The sequence below is a fragment of the Lathamus discolor genome, chromosome 3 (assembly GCF_037157495.1).
Source record: "Lathamus discolor isolate bLatDis1 chromosome 3, bLatDis1.hap1, whole genome shotgun sequence".
NCBI lineage: Eukaryota > Metazoa > Chordata > Aves > Psittaciformes > Psittacidae > Lathamus > Lathamus discolor.
Window position 1 is genome coordinate 109,129,196 of NC_088886.1, and position 19,458 is coordinate 109,148,653.

The 19,458-nt window shown below is 39.3% G+C and overlaps 1 protein-coding gene across 5 annotated transcripts in view; it reads left to right on the forward strand.

Moving 5' to 3' along the window:
• Positions 1-19,458, forward strand: part of PCDH15 (protocadherin related 15) — a 464,553-nt gene that overhangs the window by 380,112 nt on the left and 64,983 nt on the right. For all 5 annotated transcript variants that reach the window (XM_065671106.1, XM_065671105.1, XM_065671103.1 and 2 more), the window contains one exon: positions 14,482-14,609. In XM_065671106.1, coding sequence (XP_065527178.1) covers positions 14,482-14,609 — 128 coding nt within the window. The remainder of the gene's footprint in view (positions 1-14,481; positions 14,610-19,458) is intronic.

Sequence of the window (19,458 nt, forward strand, 5' to 3'; positions counted from 1 at the left end):
GAGTGCATTTCTGGATATCTATGCTCGTTTTCCATACATCATGCTGATCAGTCTTGAGCTAAATCCTTACAAATCTTGTCCATGTTACATGGTTATAAGTCTCACTGGTACAGATTAAAATCATGTTTATATAGAAACAGAGTGTTGATGGCATGAATTGAGCCTTTTCAGTGTAATAAGGGCTTTTTATGGTGGAATGTCACAGTTACTTTTTTGTAAACACATTATACAGCCCAAATACAGACTTCCTCCCTCCTGGGCTGCTATCATTACCGCAAATGTTGGGACACTAGCAAGAGGAATGGGGAACACATACACAGCAAGGGTAACAGGAAGAAAAGGACTCCTTCAGCACCCCTGAGGGTCTGCGTGGATTTATTGCAACCCTGACTGAGAGCAAACTGGAGGCAAGGACCTGCTTGTGACAAAGATAAAAGTTTTTTTGCAGGATCTCTGGGCAGGAAGGAGTTTATTTACAAACTGGTTTGCTTTGGCTCTCTCTCATGGTGAGGTGTTTTTTTGGTTTGTTTCGGTGTTTTGGGGGGGGTGGTTTGCCTTGGATGGTTTTCCTTTTCTAATAAAAGTAATTTGAAAGGACTTTTGATTATTTTTGTCACCCTACCTGTAAGGCAAAAGAGGTCTGGAAGGTCTGGATTTCAAACATTTAGCTGAGTGCCCTGTTCTATCCTATACAACTTCCTATTAAGCCACAGTTGGGCCCTAGTTTAAAAAACCAAGTGCATCAAAAAGTATTTGGTACACACCTTTACACAGACTGTGTTTGTTGTCTCTTTTTTTATTATTATTTTATTATTATTATTTACTTTTGGTCTCAGGTTTTCCCTGCTCATGAAAATAACTCCAGGGCAGTGGACTGTTGCACTGAGAAAAGGACAATGAGGAGCTGAACATTTGTTTAAAGGCTATGAAAATATTACCTCCTTTCATTTCAAGTTGGATGTAAGCTCATTTCAAGTCATGTTTCTGCAGTTACAGTTATACTAAGATGAGCTGTGAGCCAGATCTGTTGCAGGTGGCTGACGCTTTTTTTCTCCTCTGCATTTCCACCAGTGTTAATCATAAAGCAAATCTTTAGCACTGGAAAAAAGCAGGCTCATCCTGAACAAAAACACCCCATGGACTAATAGGTTTAGCCTCTTTTATTTCTAAATGTCTATCCAAGGGACCCTGCTGTGCCATCTCATAGCATTTGCCCTTGTGTGAGCTGAGGAATCCCCAGGAGGCCAGGCTTTCGGCACCTGCTCTTTATCGATGCCTGTGTGTAATTCATTCAATAAAGGACATTGCATGGGTATTTTGGAACCATGAAATACAAATGGAATTCAAATTTAATTCAGACTTCAGTTTTATGCAGATAACCAATATGCAGTTATTTGTCAATCCAGGGGGAGATACCATAAACAGTATGCCACTACCAGTCTGTTCCTAAACATTAGTGAGATTTGGGCACTTATCAAAATGTGTACGTAATAAAAGCTCCTTTAAATTTTTGGAAGCTTCCACTAGTATAATGAGCAATTTTAGTTCAAGTTCATCTTTTAAAGCATTACTGTCTTTAAAAATAGGGATTGTGCCAAGGAGGTCTGTATGGCAAACCAGGGGCAAAATATTTCCGTTGGTCTTTTTATCTGTCACTAATGTTAGACTGTCACCTTTCCACCTGCCCTCAGCACAACATAATTCATTGTGCTTTTGTCCAGGCACAGAGAGCACTGCACAAATTAGGACTTAGAGCACAGTGTGATTCTTTTTTCTCCTTTGCTGCTAGGAAAAGTGGGCTGTATCAGCTTTTTTGCTTTTGCTGCTCACTTTGGGCTCTTTGGCATATTGGCAGGCAGAGAGCCAAAGTGCCACCCTATTACTGTCAAAGGTGACAGGGTTGTTCCATGACAGACAGAGCCTTTTCAACACTGCAGGTTGTAATCCACAGAGTTAATAGTCTGAGGGTTAAAAAGGGAGGGCCATATTTAAATAATGGGGCTGATTCTGCTTTTTTCTGTAATTAATCTTCTAATCATTGTTCTGATAGATACAATAGTAGCTATGAATATTAGGAAACCCATCTCTAGCTTATTTCCATGCCAGTTTGTGTATGCTTATGCTTAAGAGTATTGTGTGTAGATTAGAGATCAAAATGAAGATTTTTCAGGATAGTGATTTAACCAGGGTGCAAGTCTGTTTCTTCTGTGTAGAGGTACTATTGTAGAACATGCTTGCAATATGGAAATTGGTACTTCATGTAAACTTACAGATTTTTAAAGTTCTTAAAAATATTAGACTTAATAGGTCTAAGTATTTGGGAACATGCCATAAAATTGGGTGATAGAAGATAGCCTGAGAAGTTGTACATGGGGTGGAAGTTAAAATATATTCATCATGCTTTCCGATACTACCCACATGGCCAGCAGAAAATTTTTGGAAATTGGACATGTAGTATCATGGATATTTCTTCTTTCTTATGAAAGAATTGACCGTGTCTGTGGTGTATCACATATGTATTATTCAGTGGTCAGAAGTTTAATTGTATTAACAGCAATGTAAGTTTGTTGCTGTTATAGCTCCCATCAACGATGTACCTGGAGGGGGAGAAAAAGAGAGCTAGTGCCAGTTGAATGCATTTCTCTGTGTCTGGGACAGGTCCAGTTAAGGTTATATTCTGTAAAATACAGCTAGGCCAGATGCAGTGAGGAAATAAGGTTCTGTGCAGCATACAGCTTTTTTCAAATCTTACTCTGACACAGGTGAACAGACAAGGGAGTCAGCAGGCTCCAGCAGTGGTCTTTGGGCACACCTTCTGACTCATAGTCTGCATTAGAGCAGTTCTCCCAACTGGGCAGCAGTTTTAAAAAGGTGATGGCTGAATTATTGCATTCAGGGATACTTGGTAACGACTGGAGTTTGAATTTGGTGCAGGTTAAAGGAAGACATGCACTTGCTGTATGTGTTTGGATCGCAGCCCAGAAAGCCAACCGTATCCTGGGCTGCATCAAAAGAAATGTGACAGGCAGGTTGAAGGAGGTGATCCTGCCCCTCTACTCTGCTCTCGTGAGACCACACTTGGAGTTCTGTGTGCAGTTCTGGTCTCCTCAACATAAGAAGATCATGGAGCTGTTGGAGCAAGTCCAGACAGGGGCCACAAGGATGATAAGGGGGCTGGAGCACCTCCTGTATGAAGACAGGCTATGTTCAAGGCCAGGCTGGACAGATCCTTGGGTGACATGGTCTAGGGTGAGAATTCCCTGCCCATGGCAGTGGAGTTGGAACGAGATGATCTTAAGGTCCTTTCCAACCCTAACTATTCTATAATTCTATGTATATCCATGAGTATACAGCATGTATTAGGTTTTGAATGTGCACTGTGCTGGATGGATAGCTAAATAATTTGGTAGATGTATATTTTTAAAATATTTTACAAGTATCTGTCTAACTAAATCACTTATGTCTTTGTAGTGGAGATTCCTACATCTATATGATGTATGTCTTTCCGTTTTCTCAGCGCCTTTTTCTTTCTTGATGAGTCTTAATCCGGTTAAATGCTACTTCTGGGTTTCAGGGCATTGAATTGATGAGCTATAGTGAAAGGAGATGAGACAGAATTAGTGCCCTGCTGTGGACTTTGGTGACGTTGAAATGATGAACTACTTTAGAGATATGTGACTTTGAATGCACTTCTCTAAAATTATGTGACATTGAATTAATACACTGCTCTGACACTCAATGGCAATTAATAACTGCCAGTTCTGGTATTAGATACCACTGAATTGGTGAACCGTTCTGGAATTTGTTGGCAGTGAATTGATGACCTACTCTGGATCTGCAATGATGAAGCCTTCTGGAGCTAGGTAACACAGCACTGACAAACTGCGAGACACAAAACAGTGATGAGTTTTGCAGAACTTGGAAGCTAGATACCAAATTGTTTTTAACTTTATGATATTATAGAAGATAATTATGTACAAGTAGGAGTTTGAATTTTCATCTGTGCAGTAGAAGACTGGATGATACTGCATTAACTGTAACTAAGCTTGTCAGTGCAGCCTCAGCAAGCTCGCCAATGACACTAAGCTGTGTGGTTTGATTGATACACTGGAGGGAGAGGATGCCATCCAGAGAGACCTTGAGAGCTGGGTCAATGTCAGCCTCATGAAGTTCAACAATGAGAAGTGCAAGGTCCTACACCTGGGTCAGGGCAATCCCAGGAGCAGCTACAGGTTGGGCAGAGAAGAGATTCAGAGCAGCCCTGCGGAGAAGGACTCGGGGGTGCTGGTCAACAAGAAACTGAACATGAGTCGGCAGTGTATGCTCACAGCCCAGAAAGCCAACTGTATCCTGGGCTGCATCAAAAGCAGCTTGACCAGCAGGTCGAAGGAGGTGATCCTGCCCCTCTACTCTGCTCCCATGAGACCTCACCTGGAGTATTGTGTGCAGTTCTGGTGTCCTCAACATAAGAAAAGCATGGAGCTGTTGGAGCAAGTCCAGAGGAGGGCCACGAGGATGATCAGGGGACTGGAGCACCTTCCATACAAAGACAGGCGAAGAAAGTTGGGGCTGTTCAGCCTGGAGAAGAGAAGGCTTCCAACATAGCATAGACCTCATAGCAGCCTTCCAACAATTTAAGGGGGCCTGCAAGGATACTGGAGAGGGACTTTTCATCAGGGACTGTAGTGATAGGACAAGAGGTAGTGGGTTTACAGTTAAAATCAGGGAAGTTCAGGTTAGATATAAGGAAAAGGTTCTTTACTGTGAGGGTAGTGAGACACGAACATGTGCATAGAAGTGGTAAATGCTCCAACCTAGCAGTGTTCAAGACCAGGTTCATCAGGGCCTTGGCCAACATGGCCTAGGGTGAGGTGTCCCTGCCCTTTCCAACCCTAACCATTCTATGATGCTATGATTTAGTAATAGCACCAACTGATAGTGTAGAACTAATTTAATAAATAAATGAGGAAAGTAAATTGAGATGTCATTTACAGTGTGAGAACATAAAACTGGTGACTTAAACTGGGTTTATAAAATATGATGCTAAGTCATGCAAAATCACATTCTTTCAGTGGAATTGGACTCCTTAAATGAATTACTTTTGCTGAATCTTTGTAATATGAAATTGCAGTGCATTTTTGCTTAGTTTGAATGGAAAAAGAGTTAGGTTTTCTGATTATAGTGAATTTAAATGGTTGGAATTCTAGCGATAAGAATCAGCAACTAGTGATGCTGAGCCCTGAAAGACATTCAGTATTAATGGACTTCTCCAATTCAGTTAAATTTAGCAGCCCTGGATTTTTTTCTGGCTTCTCTTTGCTTCTTAGGTTGTCTATCACTATGGTGTTTAGCCTGATGTTTGCTATAGGTCAAATTAGGATTGTGATTATTAGCTTCTAAATAGAAGCTTTCAGTTCTTCCTCGATGGATAAGACTAAAAAGGAAAAGAAAAACTGATACATAAGGTGAATATCACAAAACTGTGTGGCAGGGTTTCTTCTACAACTGGAAGGTGCTGCTCTGTAATCTGTCACAGAGTGAGCAGCTCCTTCCTTCCAGAAAGAGATATGAATTAGTGAGGTGAAGGAAATTTATCGGTACAATTAATCATTTACTAAACCAAAAGTGCCTCTTGAAAAAGAAAAGGAGAATCATCATCTTTTACCTCATTTAGCACTGTCAGCTGTTTGCAAAGTTTTCATCTACATCTCACTGTCCTGCATTTTGATACCAAGGAAAACATGGTCAGAGCAATAATCTTGTTGTGGCGAGGAAGGAAGGGACAGGAGGAAACAGAGGAGTTTAAGGAAACCAGGGGAGCAGCAAAGAGAAAGTGCTGCCTAAGTGCGATAAGAAAGAACAGTGGAGCAGTATAGGGGTCAAAAAACTATACGTTATAGGTAGGGGCAAAGAGAGGGTTTTACCAAAAAACAACACAACCCATGATCTTAGTTTTAAGAATTAAAACATTAGTGGGCATCTTGTCTCTGTGCCAGACAGATGAAATCTGCACTGTAGTAGGAGACACCAAGACTTCCTACTTTGACATGGAAAAAGCGGTATATTTACAAAAGACCCAGAATATGTTTGCTTTTGAACACCGCAGGAAAAAGGGCCCTCTAAATTTCTCTGTGTACAGAAGTGAACAGTTTATTTTCCTGTTTTGCACTGTTCATAGTTTCCAGCAGCTGAGAAGAGGATATCTTTTCATCCCCCAGCTCCGTACATATGACCCTTTCATCCTGTCTCTGCACTCTTGTTCACTGAACTGCTGCCAAGAGCAGTTGCCATGTGCTCTGTTATCTTACCATTACCATCTATGCATAAGTTCACCCATCTTTCATGGCCGCTCAGCACAGTAACCCCCAGGCTGTTCCAGTGTCTGTCTGCAAAGGGACATGGATGTAAACAGCTTGTTTAACAATTAAACCTTACAGGCAAAGGTGTTGCCAGTTGGTGCAGTGCCATATGAAAGGGTTTTACTCATTAGAAGTTACCTGTGTTAACAGCTTTTTTGTTCAATGAGCTGTTGAGAGGGAGGCCAGAGGGAGTATTTTTGTCTGAGGTTGCTTTTGTGTAGATTTTGTCTTGTTTTGATTTTGTCTAAGATTGACTGTGAGATGCTGCTGCCGCCCAAGTAAGTCATGTTCTTGTGGCAGGGGTAAAAAGGAGTGTTCCTTGTATCATGTAGTTGTAAATGCAGTGAAACAATCCCCTACATCCATGATCTTGTCACCTGCATCTTCATTAGGAAACTTTTGTCATGGCTTGTAATCCCACTTGTTATCCCTCTCACATCCTCTTTCTTTTTTCGCTTTCTTACTATTGCTGATTTGATTTGGTCTAACTAAAGAGTAGGGAAAGGAAGAGCAGCGGGCACATCATTCACATTTCTAGAGATGCAGGCATGCTGACAGTTCCACATGGATGGTTCTACTGTCTTTTAAGAAGAATCAAAAAGAAATTAAAAGCACTGCAAACAATGAATCTGATATTTTTACTGTTGTGCTTATACTGGCTTGATAAGCAGATTTCTTTTTTAGAAATGGCAGGTGCCATCTTTGTGTTTGCATCCAGCCTGTTATAGGTGAGAACTAAAACAGGTGTCCCTCCAAATTCTTATGGGTGTATTCAGAGTAGCACAATTTCTTATTAAAAATCAAGTTAGAAGAAGAATTCAACAAGCAAGAAGTAAGGTATCTCAAGAGTAGTAGACCAGCTGAGGGGGAAATACACTTCGACATTTTCTTCATTTCAATCAGTTGTGCTAAATATTACATTCACTGCCAAGTGTGAATATACGATCTTGGTAGAGGTGGTATTTATTGGGGGATTGAAAGATTTTTAAGCAAAAATGTGCCTTTCAATTGATTGTTTACGTGTTTTATTCATTGTTAGAACTAATTTTTTTGCCTTTGGCACAGCCCCAAGCAAGAAGTGTTATATACTGATTCCCCAAACATATGCTGAGGCACTGCCCCAAGGAGGGTCATTTCTGTTGTCAAATTGCTGCTATAATCCCAGTGGTAAAACAGGCTTTTGCTGTGGGTGTTGGAGAGTAAAAGAATAGTTCTGTCTCCAAGTAATGTTTTTTTGTTTTATAATAAAAAAAAAAAAATAAATTTTAGAATCATAAAGCAAAAAGGGATAGCACTAATTTTTTTAACCAAAATTCTTCAACTGCTCCATGCTTATTGTGAACTGTAGTTTTACCCAGTTAAATATTAAAATGAATTCCCTATCCCTGTTTTATTGACTTTTCAAATAGTGTTACGTTTTTACTTTCAAATTGATGTGCTGATGGTTTTATAAATAGGCTGCCATGCCAGTCCCTGAATCCAGATGTGATAGATGGACAAAATATGCTGCCGAGCCTGAAGAGCTGCAAATCTGCCTTCTCTATGACACAGCTCTGGGGTAGTTTCCCTGAAAGCCACTGGGACAAAATTCATATTTCTGTGGGCAACAAAGCAATGTATTTAAGAGACACTGCTTAAAATGTGAGCTAGCTTTAAATCATAGAATCATAGAACCTCAAAAAGTGTCCAATGCTGGAGAGTCCGTCACTTCCTTGGGAGATTATTCCAATGGCCGGTTGTTCTAATTGTGAAAAGTTTTCCTTTTGTGTCCAATCAGAATATCTCCAGGAGTAACTTGGTCCCAGTACCCCTCATCTTTTCTACTTGACTCCTCATAAAAAGAAGTCTTTGGCTTCTTTGTAGCCACCTTTAAATATTGAAACATGGTGATAAGGTCTCCCCTGAGCCTTCTTTTCTTGAGGCTGAACATAGTTCTCAGCTTTTCCCTATGCAAAAGGTTTTACACTCCTTTTATCATCTTTGTGGCCTTTCTCTGGACCCTGTCCACCCTGTCCATGTCTTTTTTGTATAGTGGGGTCCAAAACTGAGCACATTGTTCTGGGTGTGGCCTGACAAGCGCTGAGCAGAGTGGAATAATATCATCTTTATCTCTGTTGGTGATGCCCTTGTTGATGCAGCCCACCATCCTGCTGGCTTTCTTTGCCACACCAGCTTACTGCTCGCTGTCCACCAGGAACATCCAGTCCACTTCCACAGAACTGCTGCCAGCCAGGTAGATCCCAGCCTATGCTGCTCTCTTGGATTATGTTTTCCCAGGTGCAAGACCTTACACTTGTGCTTGTTGAACTTCATGAGTCTTGTTAGCTCACTCTTCCAGCCTATGCAGGTCTTCCTGCAGGATGGCTCTCCTTTCCAAGGTGTCCATTTCCCCAGTCAGTTTGGTATCATCAGCAAACTTTGCCAGGGTACACTTGATTCCATCATCCGGATCACTTACAAAGATATTAAATAGCCTTGGGCTCAATATTCATCCCTGGGGGACCGCACCTGTGACGGGTCCCCAGTTTGAACATCACTGTTCAACACCACCTGTGTGTGGCCTGTCAGCAAGCTCCCCATCAACCACACAAACACACTTGTCAAGACTGTAATGCATCAGTTTCCCTAGGAGGATGCTGTGGGAAACCGCTTCAAAAGCCTTGAATAAATCTAGGTAGACAATATCCACCACTCGCTCCACATCAGCCAAGCAGGTTACTTTGTCGTAGGAGGTGATCATGTTTATCAAGCATGATTTGCTGATGGTGACTTGGTGAGTCTGTGCTGACTTTTCCCAGTCACGTGCTTCATTTGACTTGTGAGACCCCCCTCAGGAGGATTCATTCCATTACTTTCTCGGCAACTCAAGTAAGACCAATGGGCCTATAATTTCTATAGTCCCATTTTTTAATTTCTATATATGGGCCATAATTTCTATAATCCTTTAAGCCCTTCTTGTAGATGGGAGTGACATAAACCTTTCAGCCTTTTGGGACATCCCCCAACCTCCATGACTTCTCAAAAGATTGAAAGCAGCCTCACAGTGATGTCAGCCAGCTCTCAACAACCTTGGGTGGATATTGTCAGGGCCCATTAATTTGCAGGGGTCGAACTCCTGCAACAGTTCACATACCAACTCTTCCTTCAGTGGTGGTGGGTTTGTGTTTGCATCAACCTGAATTCTTTGATCCCAAGATGTGAGGCTCAAGAGTGCTGGTGAAGAAAGTGTCGAGAATCTCTGCCTTTTGAACATTGCTGGTGACTAATTCATCTTTCATGATTAACAGCAGGCCAGTGTTTTCCATCTGTTTCTGCCTGCTCTTTATGTACCTGAAGAGCCCTTCCTTGTATTTTTTTGATATCTCTGGTCAAGCAGCTCCCTAGGGCCACTTAAATCTCCCACATTGCCCCTGCTCACAAGAGCTGCTGGCTCCAGATGGGGCTCCCTGCTCTTCCTCAGGTTTCCTGGGAAGCCCTGCTCTGCACCTTAGCCTATCACAGAGCCTGCCATTGCCGCAGCTGTGTACCTCGTGACCAAGTGCTGCTTCCAGTTTCACCACACTTAAATCTCCCATGGTTGCTCCTGGTTATTTGGTAAAAAAATGGGGTTTATTGATTTAAATGAGACCTTGCATTGGTACTACTCCAAACACGTTGCTGTTTACATCTAGTCAAAGCTTCTTTTTGCACTGTTCTTGGTCAGATAAAGCATATGATGATCTTGTTCAGGCTTTATGGGCAAATGCTGATTTAGATGAAAATGCCACTGAAAAATACTCGGTGCTGTTTCTTATTTGGTTCTGCCAAATCTAGTAAGGTGAGATTGAGTGCAGCTGCAGTTCAGTTTAGTTTACCTGCCAAAGCACAAAATCTGCTCAACAGACTTTTAAAGACAGTAGTAAAGCAAAGTGCTATTGAACCCAAATGAATTACAATTCTTATTCCCACTTTGATTAAAATGAACTTTTAGAAGAGAAGAATTTGCTGTTACCTACTACAGAACAGCTGCTGCTTAATCTATGTGAGTTTTATGTTAAAATTACTGATGCATGAAAAGCAGCTCTATCAATGGCTGGCTTGGCATATTATGGAAGACAAGTGCAGCGTCACTGATGAAAGCATAGTGTAAAAAAACCCAGTAATAATGAAAGCGTAGCTGACACTGTCTCAGTATTCCAAAAGCATTGCTTTAGTTCAACTTCATTTCTGAAATCTGTCAAGAAACTACAGGCTCACATGACACAGGCATATTATTAGCTCTACTTAGGTAAGCAGTAATACTGGAAAAGAGTTTTCAACAAGCATGTCTGGAAAAAACTTCTGGAAGTGATAGCATACACTAGTTCTGACCAGCTCCCTGGAGTGTTCATTTTGTTTTCCATATTAGTAATGATCTACTAGTTTTAGGTGCTTCAGAGGGTCCTTAGGCTTCCTTTAGAGAACCTTCAAGGATGTTTTCACTCTCCTAAAGCAAATCACAAAAGCTGAAAGATCCAAATACTTCATGTTCTAGTTTTGGGAGTGATTATTTAGCTGGAGCAGTGTATTCAGTACACTTGGTTCTTCTAAGCTGAAGATGACTTACAAGCAGCTGAAGTTCTGTATAATCTTTGCACTGCAGCTCATCTCAGGGTGGGACTAGAAGAGGCAAATGGGACACAGGGCACCTTGCAGGAGACTGTGGTGAAGAAAATTCCTTTGCAGTGTATTGTCTGGGTGGCTGACTTGACCTTTGTGACTGTTGAACTAATTGGTGTGAAAAATCCAGACGATAAATGTGTCTTAGCAATAAAAATGTGTAGTAAAATTAAAGAAACTATTTGCTTATCAAGTATCATCTGCATACTTAGTATGCAGCAAAGTACTTTCTTTACAGCTGAAGGCAGATAATTGTAGCACTCAAATTTCTTCTCCACTCTTTCTGGCCACCTTGTCAGTCCTGTGTTGCTTTGTCTAGGGAAAGATGTTTTTTCTTCTTTCACCTGGCCAGCTATTTAGGTAACTCAGTCACAGTAATAAGAATTCTACTTGGATTGATTACATCTCACAAGAGGTACCACAGAGGAATAAATTCTGGTTTCAACTCCTGGAATCCGTGGAAAAGAATGTAACTGGAGCTGGATTCCAGATCTAGAATACCAAAGCAGCATGGTTTTACATACATGGGGATACAAAATTTCCCTTCTGGAAGGTGAATGTAAATATTGGTATTGTTTGATATTCACTGTACTGCCTGTGAGAGTATCAGTGAACATTATATAGTGGGTCCTGTTGCCTCCCTTCAGGTACCAGAAAAGAGGGCTAGAGCCACACACAAACAACAATTAGAACAAGCATTAACAAATTTGGAATATGAAGAAAAAAATTAGTCTAATGCCAGAATCTAAACCAGGCTTTGTAAGAACATGCTCAGGTTGGGTGGCCTTTTCAATCATGCAGGGTGTTGGAGGTGCAGGGGTGGTAGATGTAGGAGCATCATACTATGTGTATCTGAGCACCAGAGTATCTCCATGTGCAGGGGATATCTGACCAAATCAAGTGAGGTGACTGATGAAATCCTCATGGCGAAGGCTCTGGCGCAACCTTCACACAAAATGGCACGGTTTCTGATGAGAGATTTTAATGTCTGCTTCTTCTAGGCTTATCTGATATAAGGCAACCTCTGTAAGTGGCTAAGGGTTGTTTACCATGGCCAGCTGTAGGCTAGAATCAGATAAAAAGCGTGTGGTAGGGAGGAGTTCACAGATGCTGTGTTCCCTTCCGCCTGCCAGAACGAATGAAATATAAGCTGTGTCTAAAAATCAGGCAGTAAGATAAAATGAAGGTATATGTTTAATTTAATGTTAACGATGCTGGTGTTAGTTTCTATATGTGCAGGATATTAAACTTGTTTTGCGCTCAATGTAATAACTTTCATTTCTCATTTTCAAAGCATTCAGCCATCACTAAACAAATCAGCATTTTGGCAGCTCAGAGTACTACCAGCAAATTAAACAAATGTTTTTGAGCAAATTGCAAAGCAAACTTTGCACAAGGCTAAGCCACCTCACCAAAACAGGCTTGAAATTATGAAGATAGTAAGCACTATAAAAAAGATGTTTAATTTGCATTAGAGAGAGCTAATGCAGGCCTGCAAATGTTTAGTCCTACCAGTACTGAATGTGATACAATTATGATCTTCCCTACAGCAGTAAAGTGGTCCCAGCCATTGATATAACTGTTTATTAGCTCAGGAGGGCAAGGTCACTTATACACATTGCCTGTAATCCTGCTTCAATTGCCTTCTTCCCCCTAAATGGTGTAGCTGCATTTTCTAACTGTAACTCAGTATTGCAGCCAGAAACATTAAGGATACATTTTAACAAGAGAGGTTTGACTATTCATGGAACCTGTGGGTATCTCTTTTACTGAAAGTTTTCTTCACTGTGATAAATAAACAGGCATTCTTTTGAAAACAACATAAACAAACTGGAGATGTTTTCAAACAGGCCATTATGTCCACATTACGTGTATTCAGGTGCTGGATTATGGCTTTTTTCCACGTCTGTAAAAAGAATGAATGTCATGAAGTCATTTTCCCATGAAGTAACAGCACCTACACGTTGATTAACAAATCTCTACAGATCAATGTGAAAGGCTAATAATTGATTATTCCTCTGAGGAAATGTAATTTTTTCCTTTTTTTTTTTTTATTTTTTTATTCTTCCTATTAATGTATTGGATGGCATATTAAATGCTTTTCTCAGATTTCAGTAACTCCTCATTTGTTTCTCACCAGCTGGACCATCAGATAGATCACCTGACCAGATAGATCAGAGTCACCTGGGGTGACTCTGGCAATCTAAGCAATAGTCTGGGTTGTTTGCTTTTTTTTGTCCCCTAAAGATACAGCTACTAAGCACTTTCTTAATGAGGCTGTGTTTTGAAGCTAACTCAGATCAGCATGGCACCTGTACAGTGTTCAAATTACCCTGGCACTGAAAAAAGCTGGGAAAACCAACTCTGAATTGAGGCAATTTATCACTTGAAAATGTGGTTTTAATGAACTGGATATCATAATTTCCAGCAGTCTTTCTGGATTATACAATTCTGAAAGAGACAAACAGATGTTAGTGTAGATTAATGTGCAGTTGTATCATTTTTGCACAAGCAAAATAGTTTTTGCTGGAAGTTTTTTTTCTTGCAGAAGTTGTTGTCTGTGACTCAGTGGAGTGGATCAGTAACTGTTTAATAAAACACAAATTAACAGCAGTATTTTGGTTGAAGATGTGTTGAACCCCTAGGGATGAAGTGATACTTCTTGAGTTCCCAAGGGATGAAGTGATACTTCTTGAGTTCCCATGGGCCATTCCAGGTTTGTGATGAAGACAGGCTTAGGCATGCATTCAATTAATACAGTAAATTCATTAGGTGTCAAGGCTGCTAGCCAAGTGCTACACTATGATTGTTTGTGAGTTTACAGATACTGTGGCACAATCACCTGTTAAGTATTTATGTGGGAGTTAATTAAAATACATAAAGTAAGCTGCACAGGAAATGGAAAAAGCAAGCTGACATTTGCAGTATAACTGTTAGTATATATTACCTGTTCATTATCTCTAACACTTGTGAAAATTTCATGTGACCAAAATCTGTGTAACTAAAATATGAGATCCTCAGTTGTGCTTTTCCAATTACTTGAAAAATTAGTTATGGGTCTTTTCTTATATTTTTCCCAAACATCTGGGTTTCTAAAGAAAGCCATGGCAGCTTTTTGATTACAAGCAAATTCAGATATCCATAATAGCAAAGTGCAAGTGTACAGATAGTGGGAATCATTTTCTCTAAAGGTACAAATTTAAGGTCCAAGTTAAATTCAAGATTGGCAAATGCAGAAACAATGAATGCAGACTTAAAAAAAAAGAAAAGAAAAAGAAAGAAAGAAAGCATGAAATCTCTTTATTTCCTTCTAGTTCATACCCTTCATAGCAAATGTGCTATTCTTTCTAGTAAATTTACTTTTACAGTATTATCTGTACACCTATTTTACGTGATCTGTTTGGGCTGTAAATGTATGAACTATGGTAGGTGTTAAAGGTTTATTGAAAAATTTTCTATGTATACTTTCCATTCTCTCTTTTAGGTAATACAGCCAAGGTATTTATTGAAGTGAAGGATGAAAATGACCATGCACCTGTCTTTACAAAAAAAATGTACATTGGAGGGGTATCTGAAGATGCTAAAATGTTTTCTTCTGTGCTTAAAGTTAAGGTAAGACTGATTTTTTTTTAAATAACATTCACTTGCAGTGGGAAAATATTTACCTACTGGTTTGATTTTTTTGCAGGAAGTTACAAAATAAGTTTCTTTTAAAAATGCTTGAGCTTCTCAGATACTGGCAGTAATTATCATTTGATTTATTTGCATAAAAAACTATAGTGAGCACTGAATGGGTAATTCTTCTTATGAAATCACTGAGTATGAATTTGAGTGTGATGCTTTTTGTCTCTGTGTGCCTGAGTGACATGCATTGGCCTAGTATTCCAGCAAGGTTAATTTTGAGCTTAAAAGGCAGGTTTATTTCTGTTGATTTCTATTGATGCTCATCTTTCATTTGAAGATTTGTACCTATCATTTTAAATATGTTAATATTTGGAGGATTCTTTTATGCTCAGCACTAATTTTTACCTTAATTTTTAGTGATTACTTTGCAGCAGCATGTTTATGCTTTAAAAAAGAAAGAAACAGTTTCTCTTTCAGGTCAGCAGAGGAATTTCAGCTCTGCGCACCTTTTTTCAGCTTCAAAGTTAGTGGAATATCTTTGATATTGATGATACAAGCTTACGGTGAAAAGGCACAAAAAATATGACCTGCCAAGAGTTTTACTTTGACCCCATGATGTGTTTAGAGCACCAGTAATGAAATAGAAAATGTCAGAGCTTATTAAAGTTGTCCATCGCTGTTTTGTTTCATAGCAGTCCTTCCCAAAGTAAGCCCAGAAATGGCAGTAGAGTGAGAAACTGTTAAATATTGACTATTGGACAGAAGCTTCTGTAGGTGAAATTTCTTTACTTTGTGAACTAGTCCAGAGTATTTGTTTGTTTGGTTTTGTTTTGTTTTGGGGTTTTTTTTTTCTTTCTTTTATATAGTGTTTACCATAGGCAAATTTTTGTCCCCAGATTGTGTGAAAAAGAGCAGACATACAGGCAAGGGATATTTGGGGTGAGGAGGGGAATCTGATTTTACCCTTCAGAAACATTTTACTCAGAAAAGGTGACCAGAGGACAGAAAAGCATTGTCACAGGAGGACACAAAAGAAATCACAGGTTTATGTCTCTAATCTGTTTCTGTTAAAACTTGGGACAGAATTCTCACTGACTTTGCTGACAAGCAAAAAGGAGCAAAGTATAAGATAAAAGTTTTTATTAGTGGATGGCACCAAACATAAGTGTGTGCTTAGTTAAAGTGAAATTAGAAAAACAGTTAAGTACTTGTTGTAAAAAATCAGGCTTTAATTTATTCTCCTAGCACCAAGCGTTTTCAGCAGTTGGTGTTAGTTAGCTTATAAGTTAGAATATTTTTTACGACTGAAAAATATTAAACTGCATAATATAGATGGTTGAAATCATTGTTCTTGGGACCCAGAGTGAACCAACATTTTCTAATTATCATTAGTATCACATTACTTGTCATAACAGTGCCATATAGTCACTATTGTAGCAAAGTATGCAACACTTTCTGCACACTAGGCCTGAAACTTGTCATTTTTTCCCCTTGTACTTCAAGGAGATACCAGCAATAAATAGGTGCTAAATGTGTAGAAGTGATGCTAACTTTTAAATTGTTTTCTAATGCACATTCCATTATCCTGAGGGAATAAGACAGTGTTTATTTCAAAGTGCAAGTTTGCTGTTACCAAAAAAAGAATGGACTCTGAATTGAGCCAGTGTTTTCCTTGTGTTAGACAAAAACTAGTCATTCTAGGGATACACCATCAACCTTGTTAATTAACTGTTAGCATCTGTGTTTTTCCTGTTGATTCTAGTTTGTAAGTGGCAGATTATGCTTGAAAACCTGAAAGTCACAGTCTTCTATTGGCAGTGGATGATTTGGATAGTCAAAGAATCATAGAATCATAGAATAGTTAGGGTTGGAAAGGACCTCAAGATCATCTAGTTCCAACCCCCCTGCCATAGGCAGGGACACCTCACACTAAACCATCCCACCCAAGGCTTCATCCAACCTGGCCTTGAGCACCGCCAGGGATGGAGCATTCACAACCTCCCTGGGCAACCCATTCCAGTGTCTCACCACCCTCACAGGAAAGAATTTCCTCCTTATATCCAATCTAAACTTCCCCTGTTTAAGTTTTAACCCATTACCCCTTGTCCTGTCACTACAGTCCCTGACAAAGAGTCCCTCCCCAAGTCAGTTGTTTCAAAATTCCAAGCCCATTTTTTTTGTCAGTCTCTGCATGTGCATGCATGTTTAATACCAGCTCCTACTCAGTGCTGTCTGAGGCTTTTATATCCCTCCATGTGTATATCCATGCTCCTAATGACTTATGTCAGTTCCTGCATCTGTGGACAGGGCCAATATAAATCATAACATTGTTTTGTACCAGGACATTTACTGTGCTGTCAGTATATAGAGGTTGTTATTAAGGTTTGGTTCTGTGAGGTGAGATATTTGAGGAATTCTACAGGGAAGAGAATAAACTTTAGTCTGTAAAGCAGTAGGGCATATTAGAAGACTAACGAGGACAACCCAATTCAGTGAAGAGAGAATAAGAAGGGAAAAAACAACACTTGGTCGAAGGTGAGATAGGATCCATCTTCTACTTTTATAAAATAAAAATGCTACTGAAATGAATGGTGATTTATTGCACATGTCTTTCATGAATTCTGTAACTATTATATACCATAAAGATGGTACAGATCATGGAAAGGGATATTTAAGTCATGAATTAAGATAATTTGCATTGTGAGCACCTACATCTACTTTCTCATGCGAAAGTGATAAAATACCGCAAAGTTCCTTTTTGAGGTGACCTACCTGCCCAAGTGTTGGAAGCATTAAGAGCAGACAGCCATTCAGAATTTTATTTGATTGCCATCATATAGCAGCAAAAAGTTTTCTATAACACAACTTTTATTGCATAATTTACTCAGTAACCATTACGTATCAGACTTTCAGAAAAAATAAATCTCATTCATTAATTGTATTTTTATGTTTTAAGCACAAACGTGTGTTTAATTTGTGTCAATGAATACAATAAAAATTCCCCAAAAAGGGCCTTCTGGCAGCCTGACAGAGGATGCTGCTTCTGGAAGCCTTAATTTCAGAAACACCAGCACCGGCTCCTTTAGCAAGAAATGCCTTTTTCTGTATGGCAGAAGGAGATATTTTTGGTTGAAAATAAGGGTCAGATTTATTGCAAGAAGCTGTCATTGCTTGTTTATTTATGTTGAAAGCAAAGGAGGGGTCTGGATGCCTATATCTACTTCAGCCTTTTACACCTGAAGATCAGTGTCAAGAATTTCATGTTAAGCTCAAGTATCAGAAGGTGATTTGGTTTCTGTTACCATTTATCCATGCATTTATTTTTGAGGAAAGTATCATAACAGGAAAGCAAGGCTCATCTTGAAACTTTTCCTTTCTCCTTAAAGCTCAAGATCAAAGCTGTTTGTGGCTTTTTCAGAGGGTTTGAACACCACACGGATCTTATGTTCAGATATCTTCAGTTTCAGTTTCCTGAGCTTTAACCCAGTTCCTGTTGTCTGAAGAAAGGCTGGAGCAGGCCTGTACAAACCAATTTGCTTTGCCTGGTCACTGTGGGTGGAATAGCCATGGGAAAAGACCAATGGAAGGCTGGGCTAATTGCAGTAATCAGAATTGCTGGTATTTAGATATTAATATGGCCCCTGCAGTTAGATGTGATTTACAGGGTATGCCTGCTTTTATTTGCCATTACTGTAATTAAATTAGTTAAGCATAGTAATCACAGTGGCAGGCACTTGCCAACAGTTATCTTTTAGCTGCAGTTTAAGCTAATATAATTTTTCCTTTTTATCAAATAGTAGATAGAAAAGATGAACTCAGAGAAGGTATTTAGGAAGTACTTAATTGTAGGTGGTTACCAGTGTAGCTACTAAGAGGGTTCAAAAATTATTTTATAATCTGGGTAGAAATTCATTGTGTCTTTATTTTAGAGAGTATATGGGTTATATCAAGCAAGAAGTAAAGAACATTTTAAGTTTTTAAAAAAAAATCTAGTTTTGCAATAGTTTAAAAAGAAAAATAATCTGAAATGTCAGAACAGCATTGGTGTTAATACTAAGAGGTTCTTATATTGCAGGATAGAATTAACAGCTGTGTTTAGGCCCAGATCCTCACTTCAAGGTGATTCCCACCCCACCAAGATCTGCAGTGGCCTCTTCCAGCAATTGTCCAGACTAAAAGATGTATTAAGGCTGCTCACAGCTCTTTTCCCAGCCAAGTACCTGTGTTTTCCCAGGGATAAGCACGGGTGTGTGTAGAGGGAACTTTCTGCTCAGGCTTTGCAGCTTCAATGTCCTGCTGACACTCCCAGCACTCAGCTGTAGGGAGATATCCAGTTCTGTCTCATTTTAGCATTTAGTAAGTTATTCTCAACTACCTCTGTCTTTGTACAGTGTTGTTGGCACATAAGAATGGGTCATTTTTAATGACTGTAATTTATGTAAAAATAATACATCAAGCTTTATGGCCCTATGCAAAACCTACAGCTTTAAAATTAAAAACCAAACAAAACCCCAAACCAACCAAACAAAAAAGAAACAAATCCGCCACAATTAGTTCCTCTTTAACATTACTTCATTATTTGCTGTAGGCATTTTTAATACAGTAGTTTATGTAAATAATTTTTAGATAAATTCCTGACAAATATACTGCTGAACATTTTTGTTTAACTTAAATGAGTAATTTAAATTAGTAATTTACTTAAAAACTTAGTTGCTTAAATTATCGTGAACAAAATTTCACTCCTCCCATCAAAGCACAGTTCTTCCCCTCTTGAAAAAATTTTGTAAAGCACCCCAGTATCAGCACTAATGCCATACAGCCCAGCAAGAAGCACTGG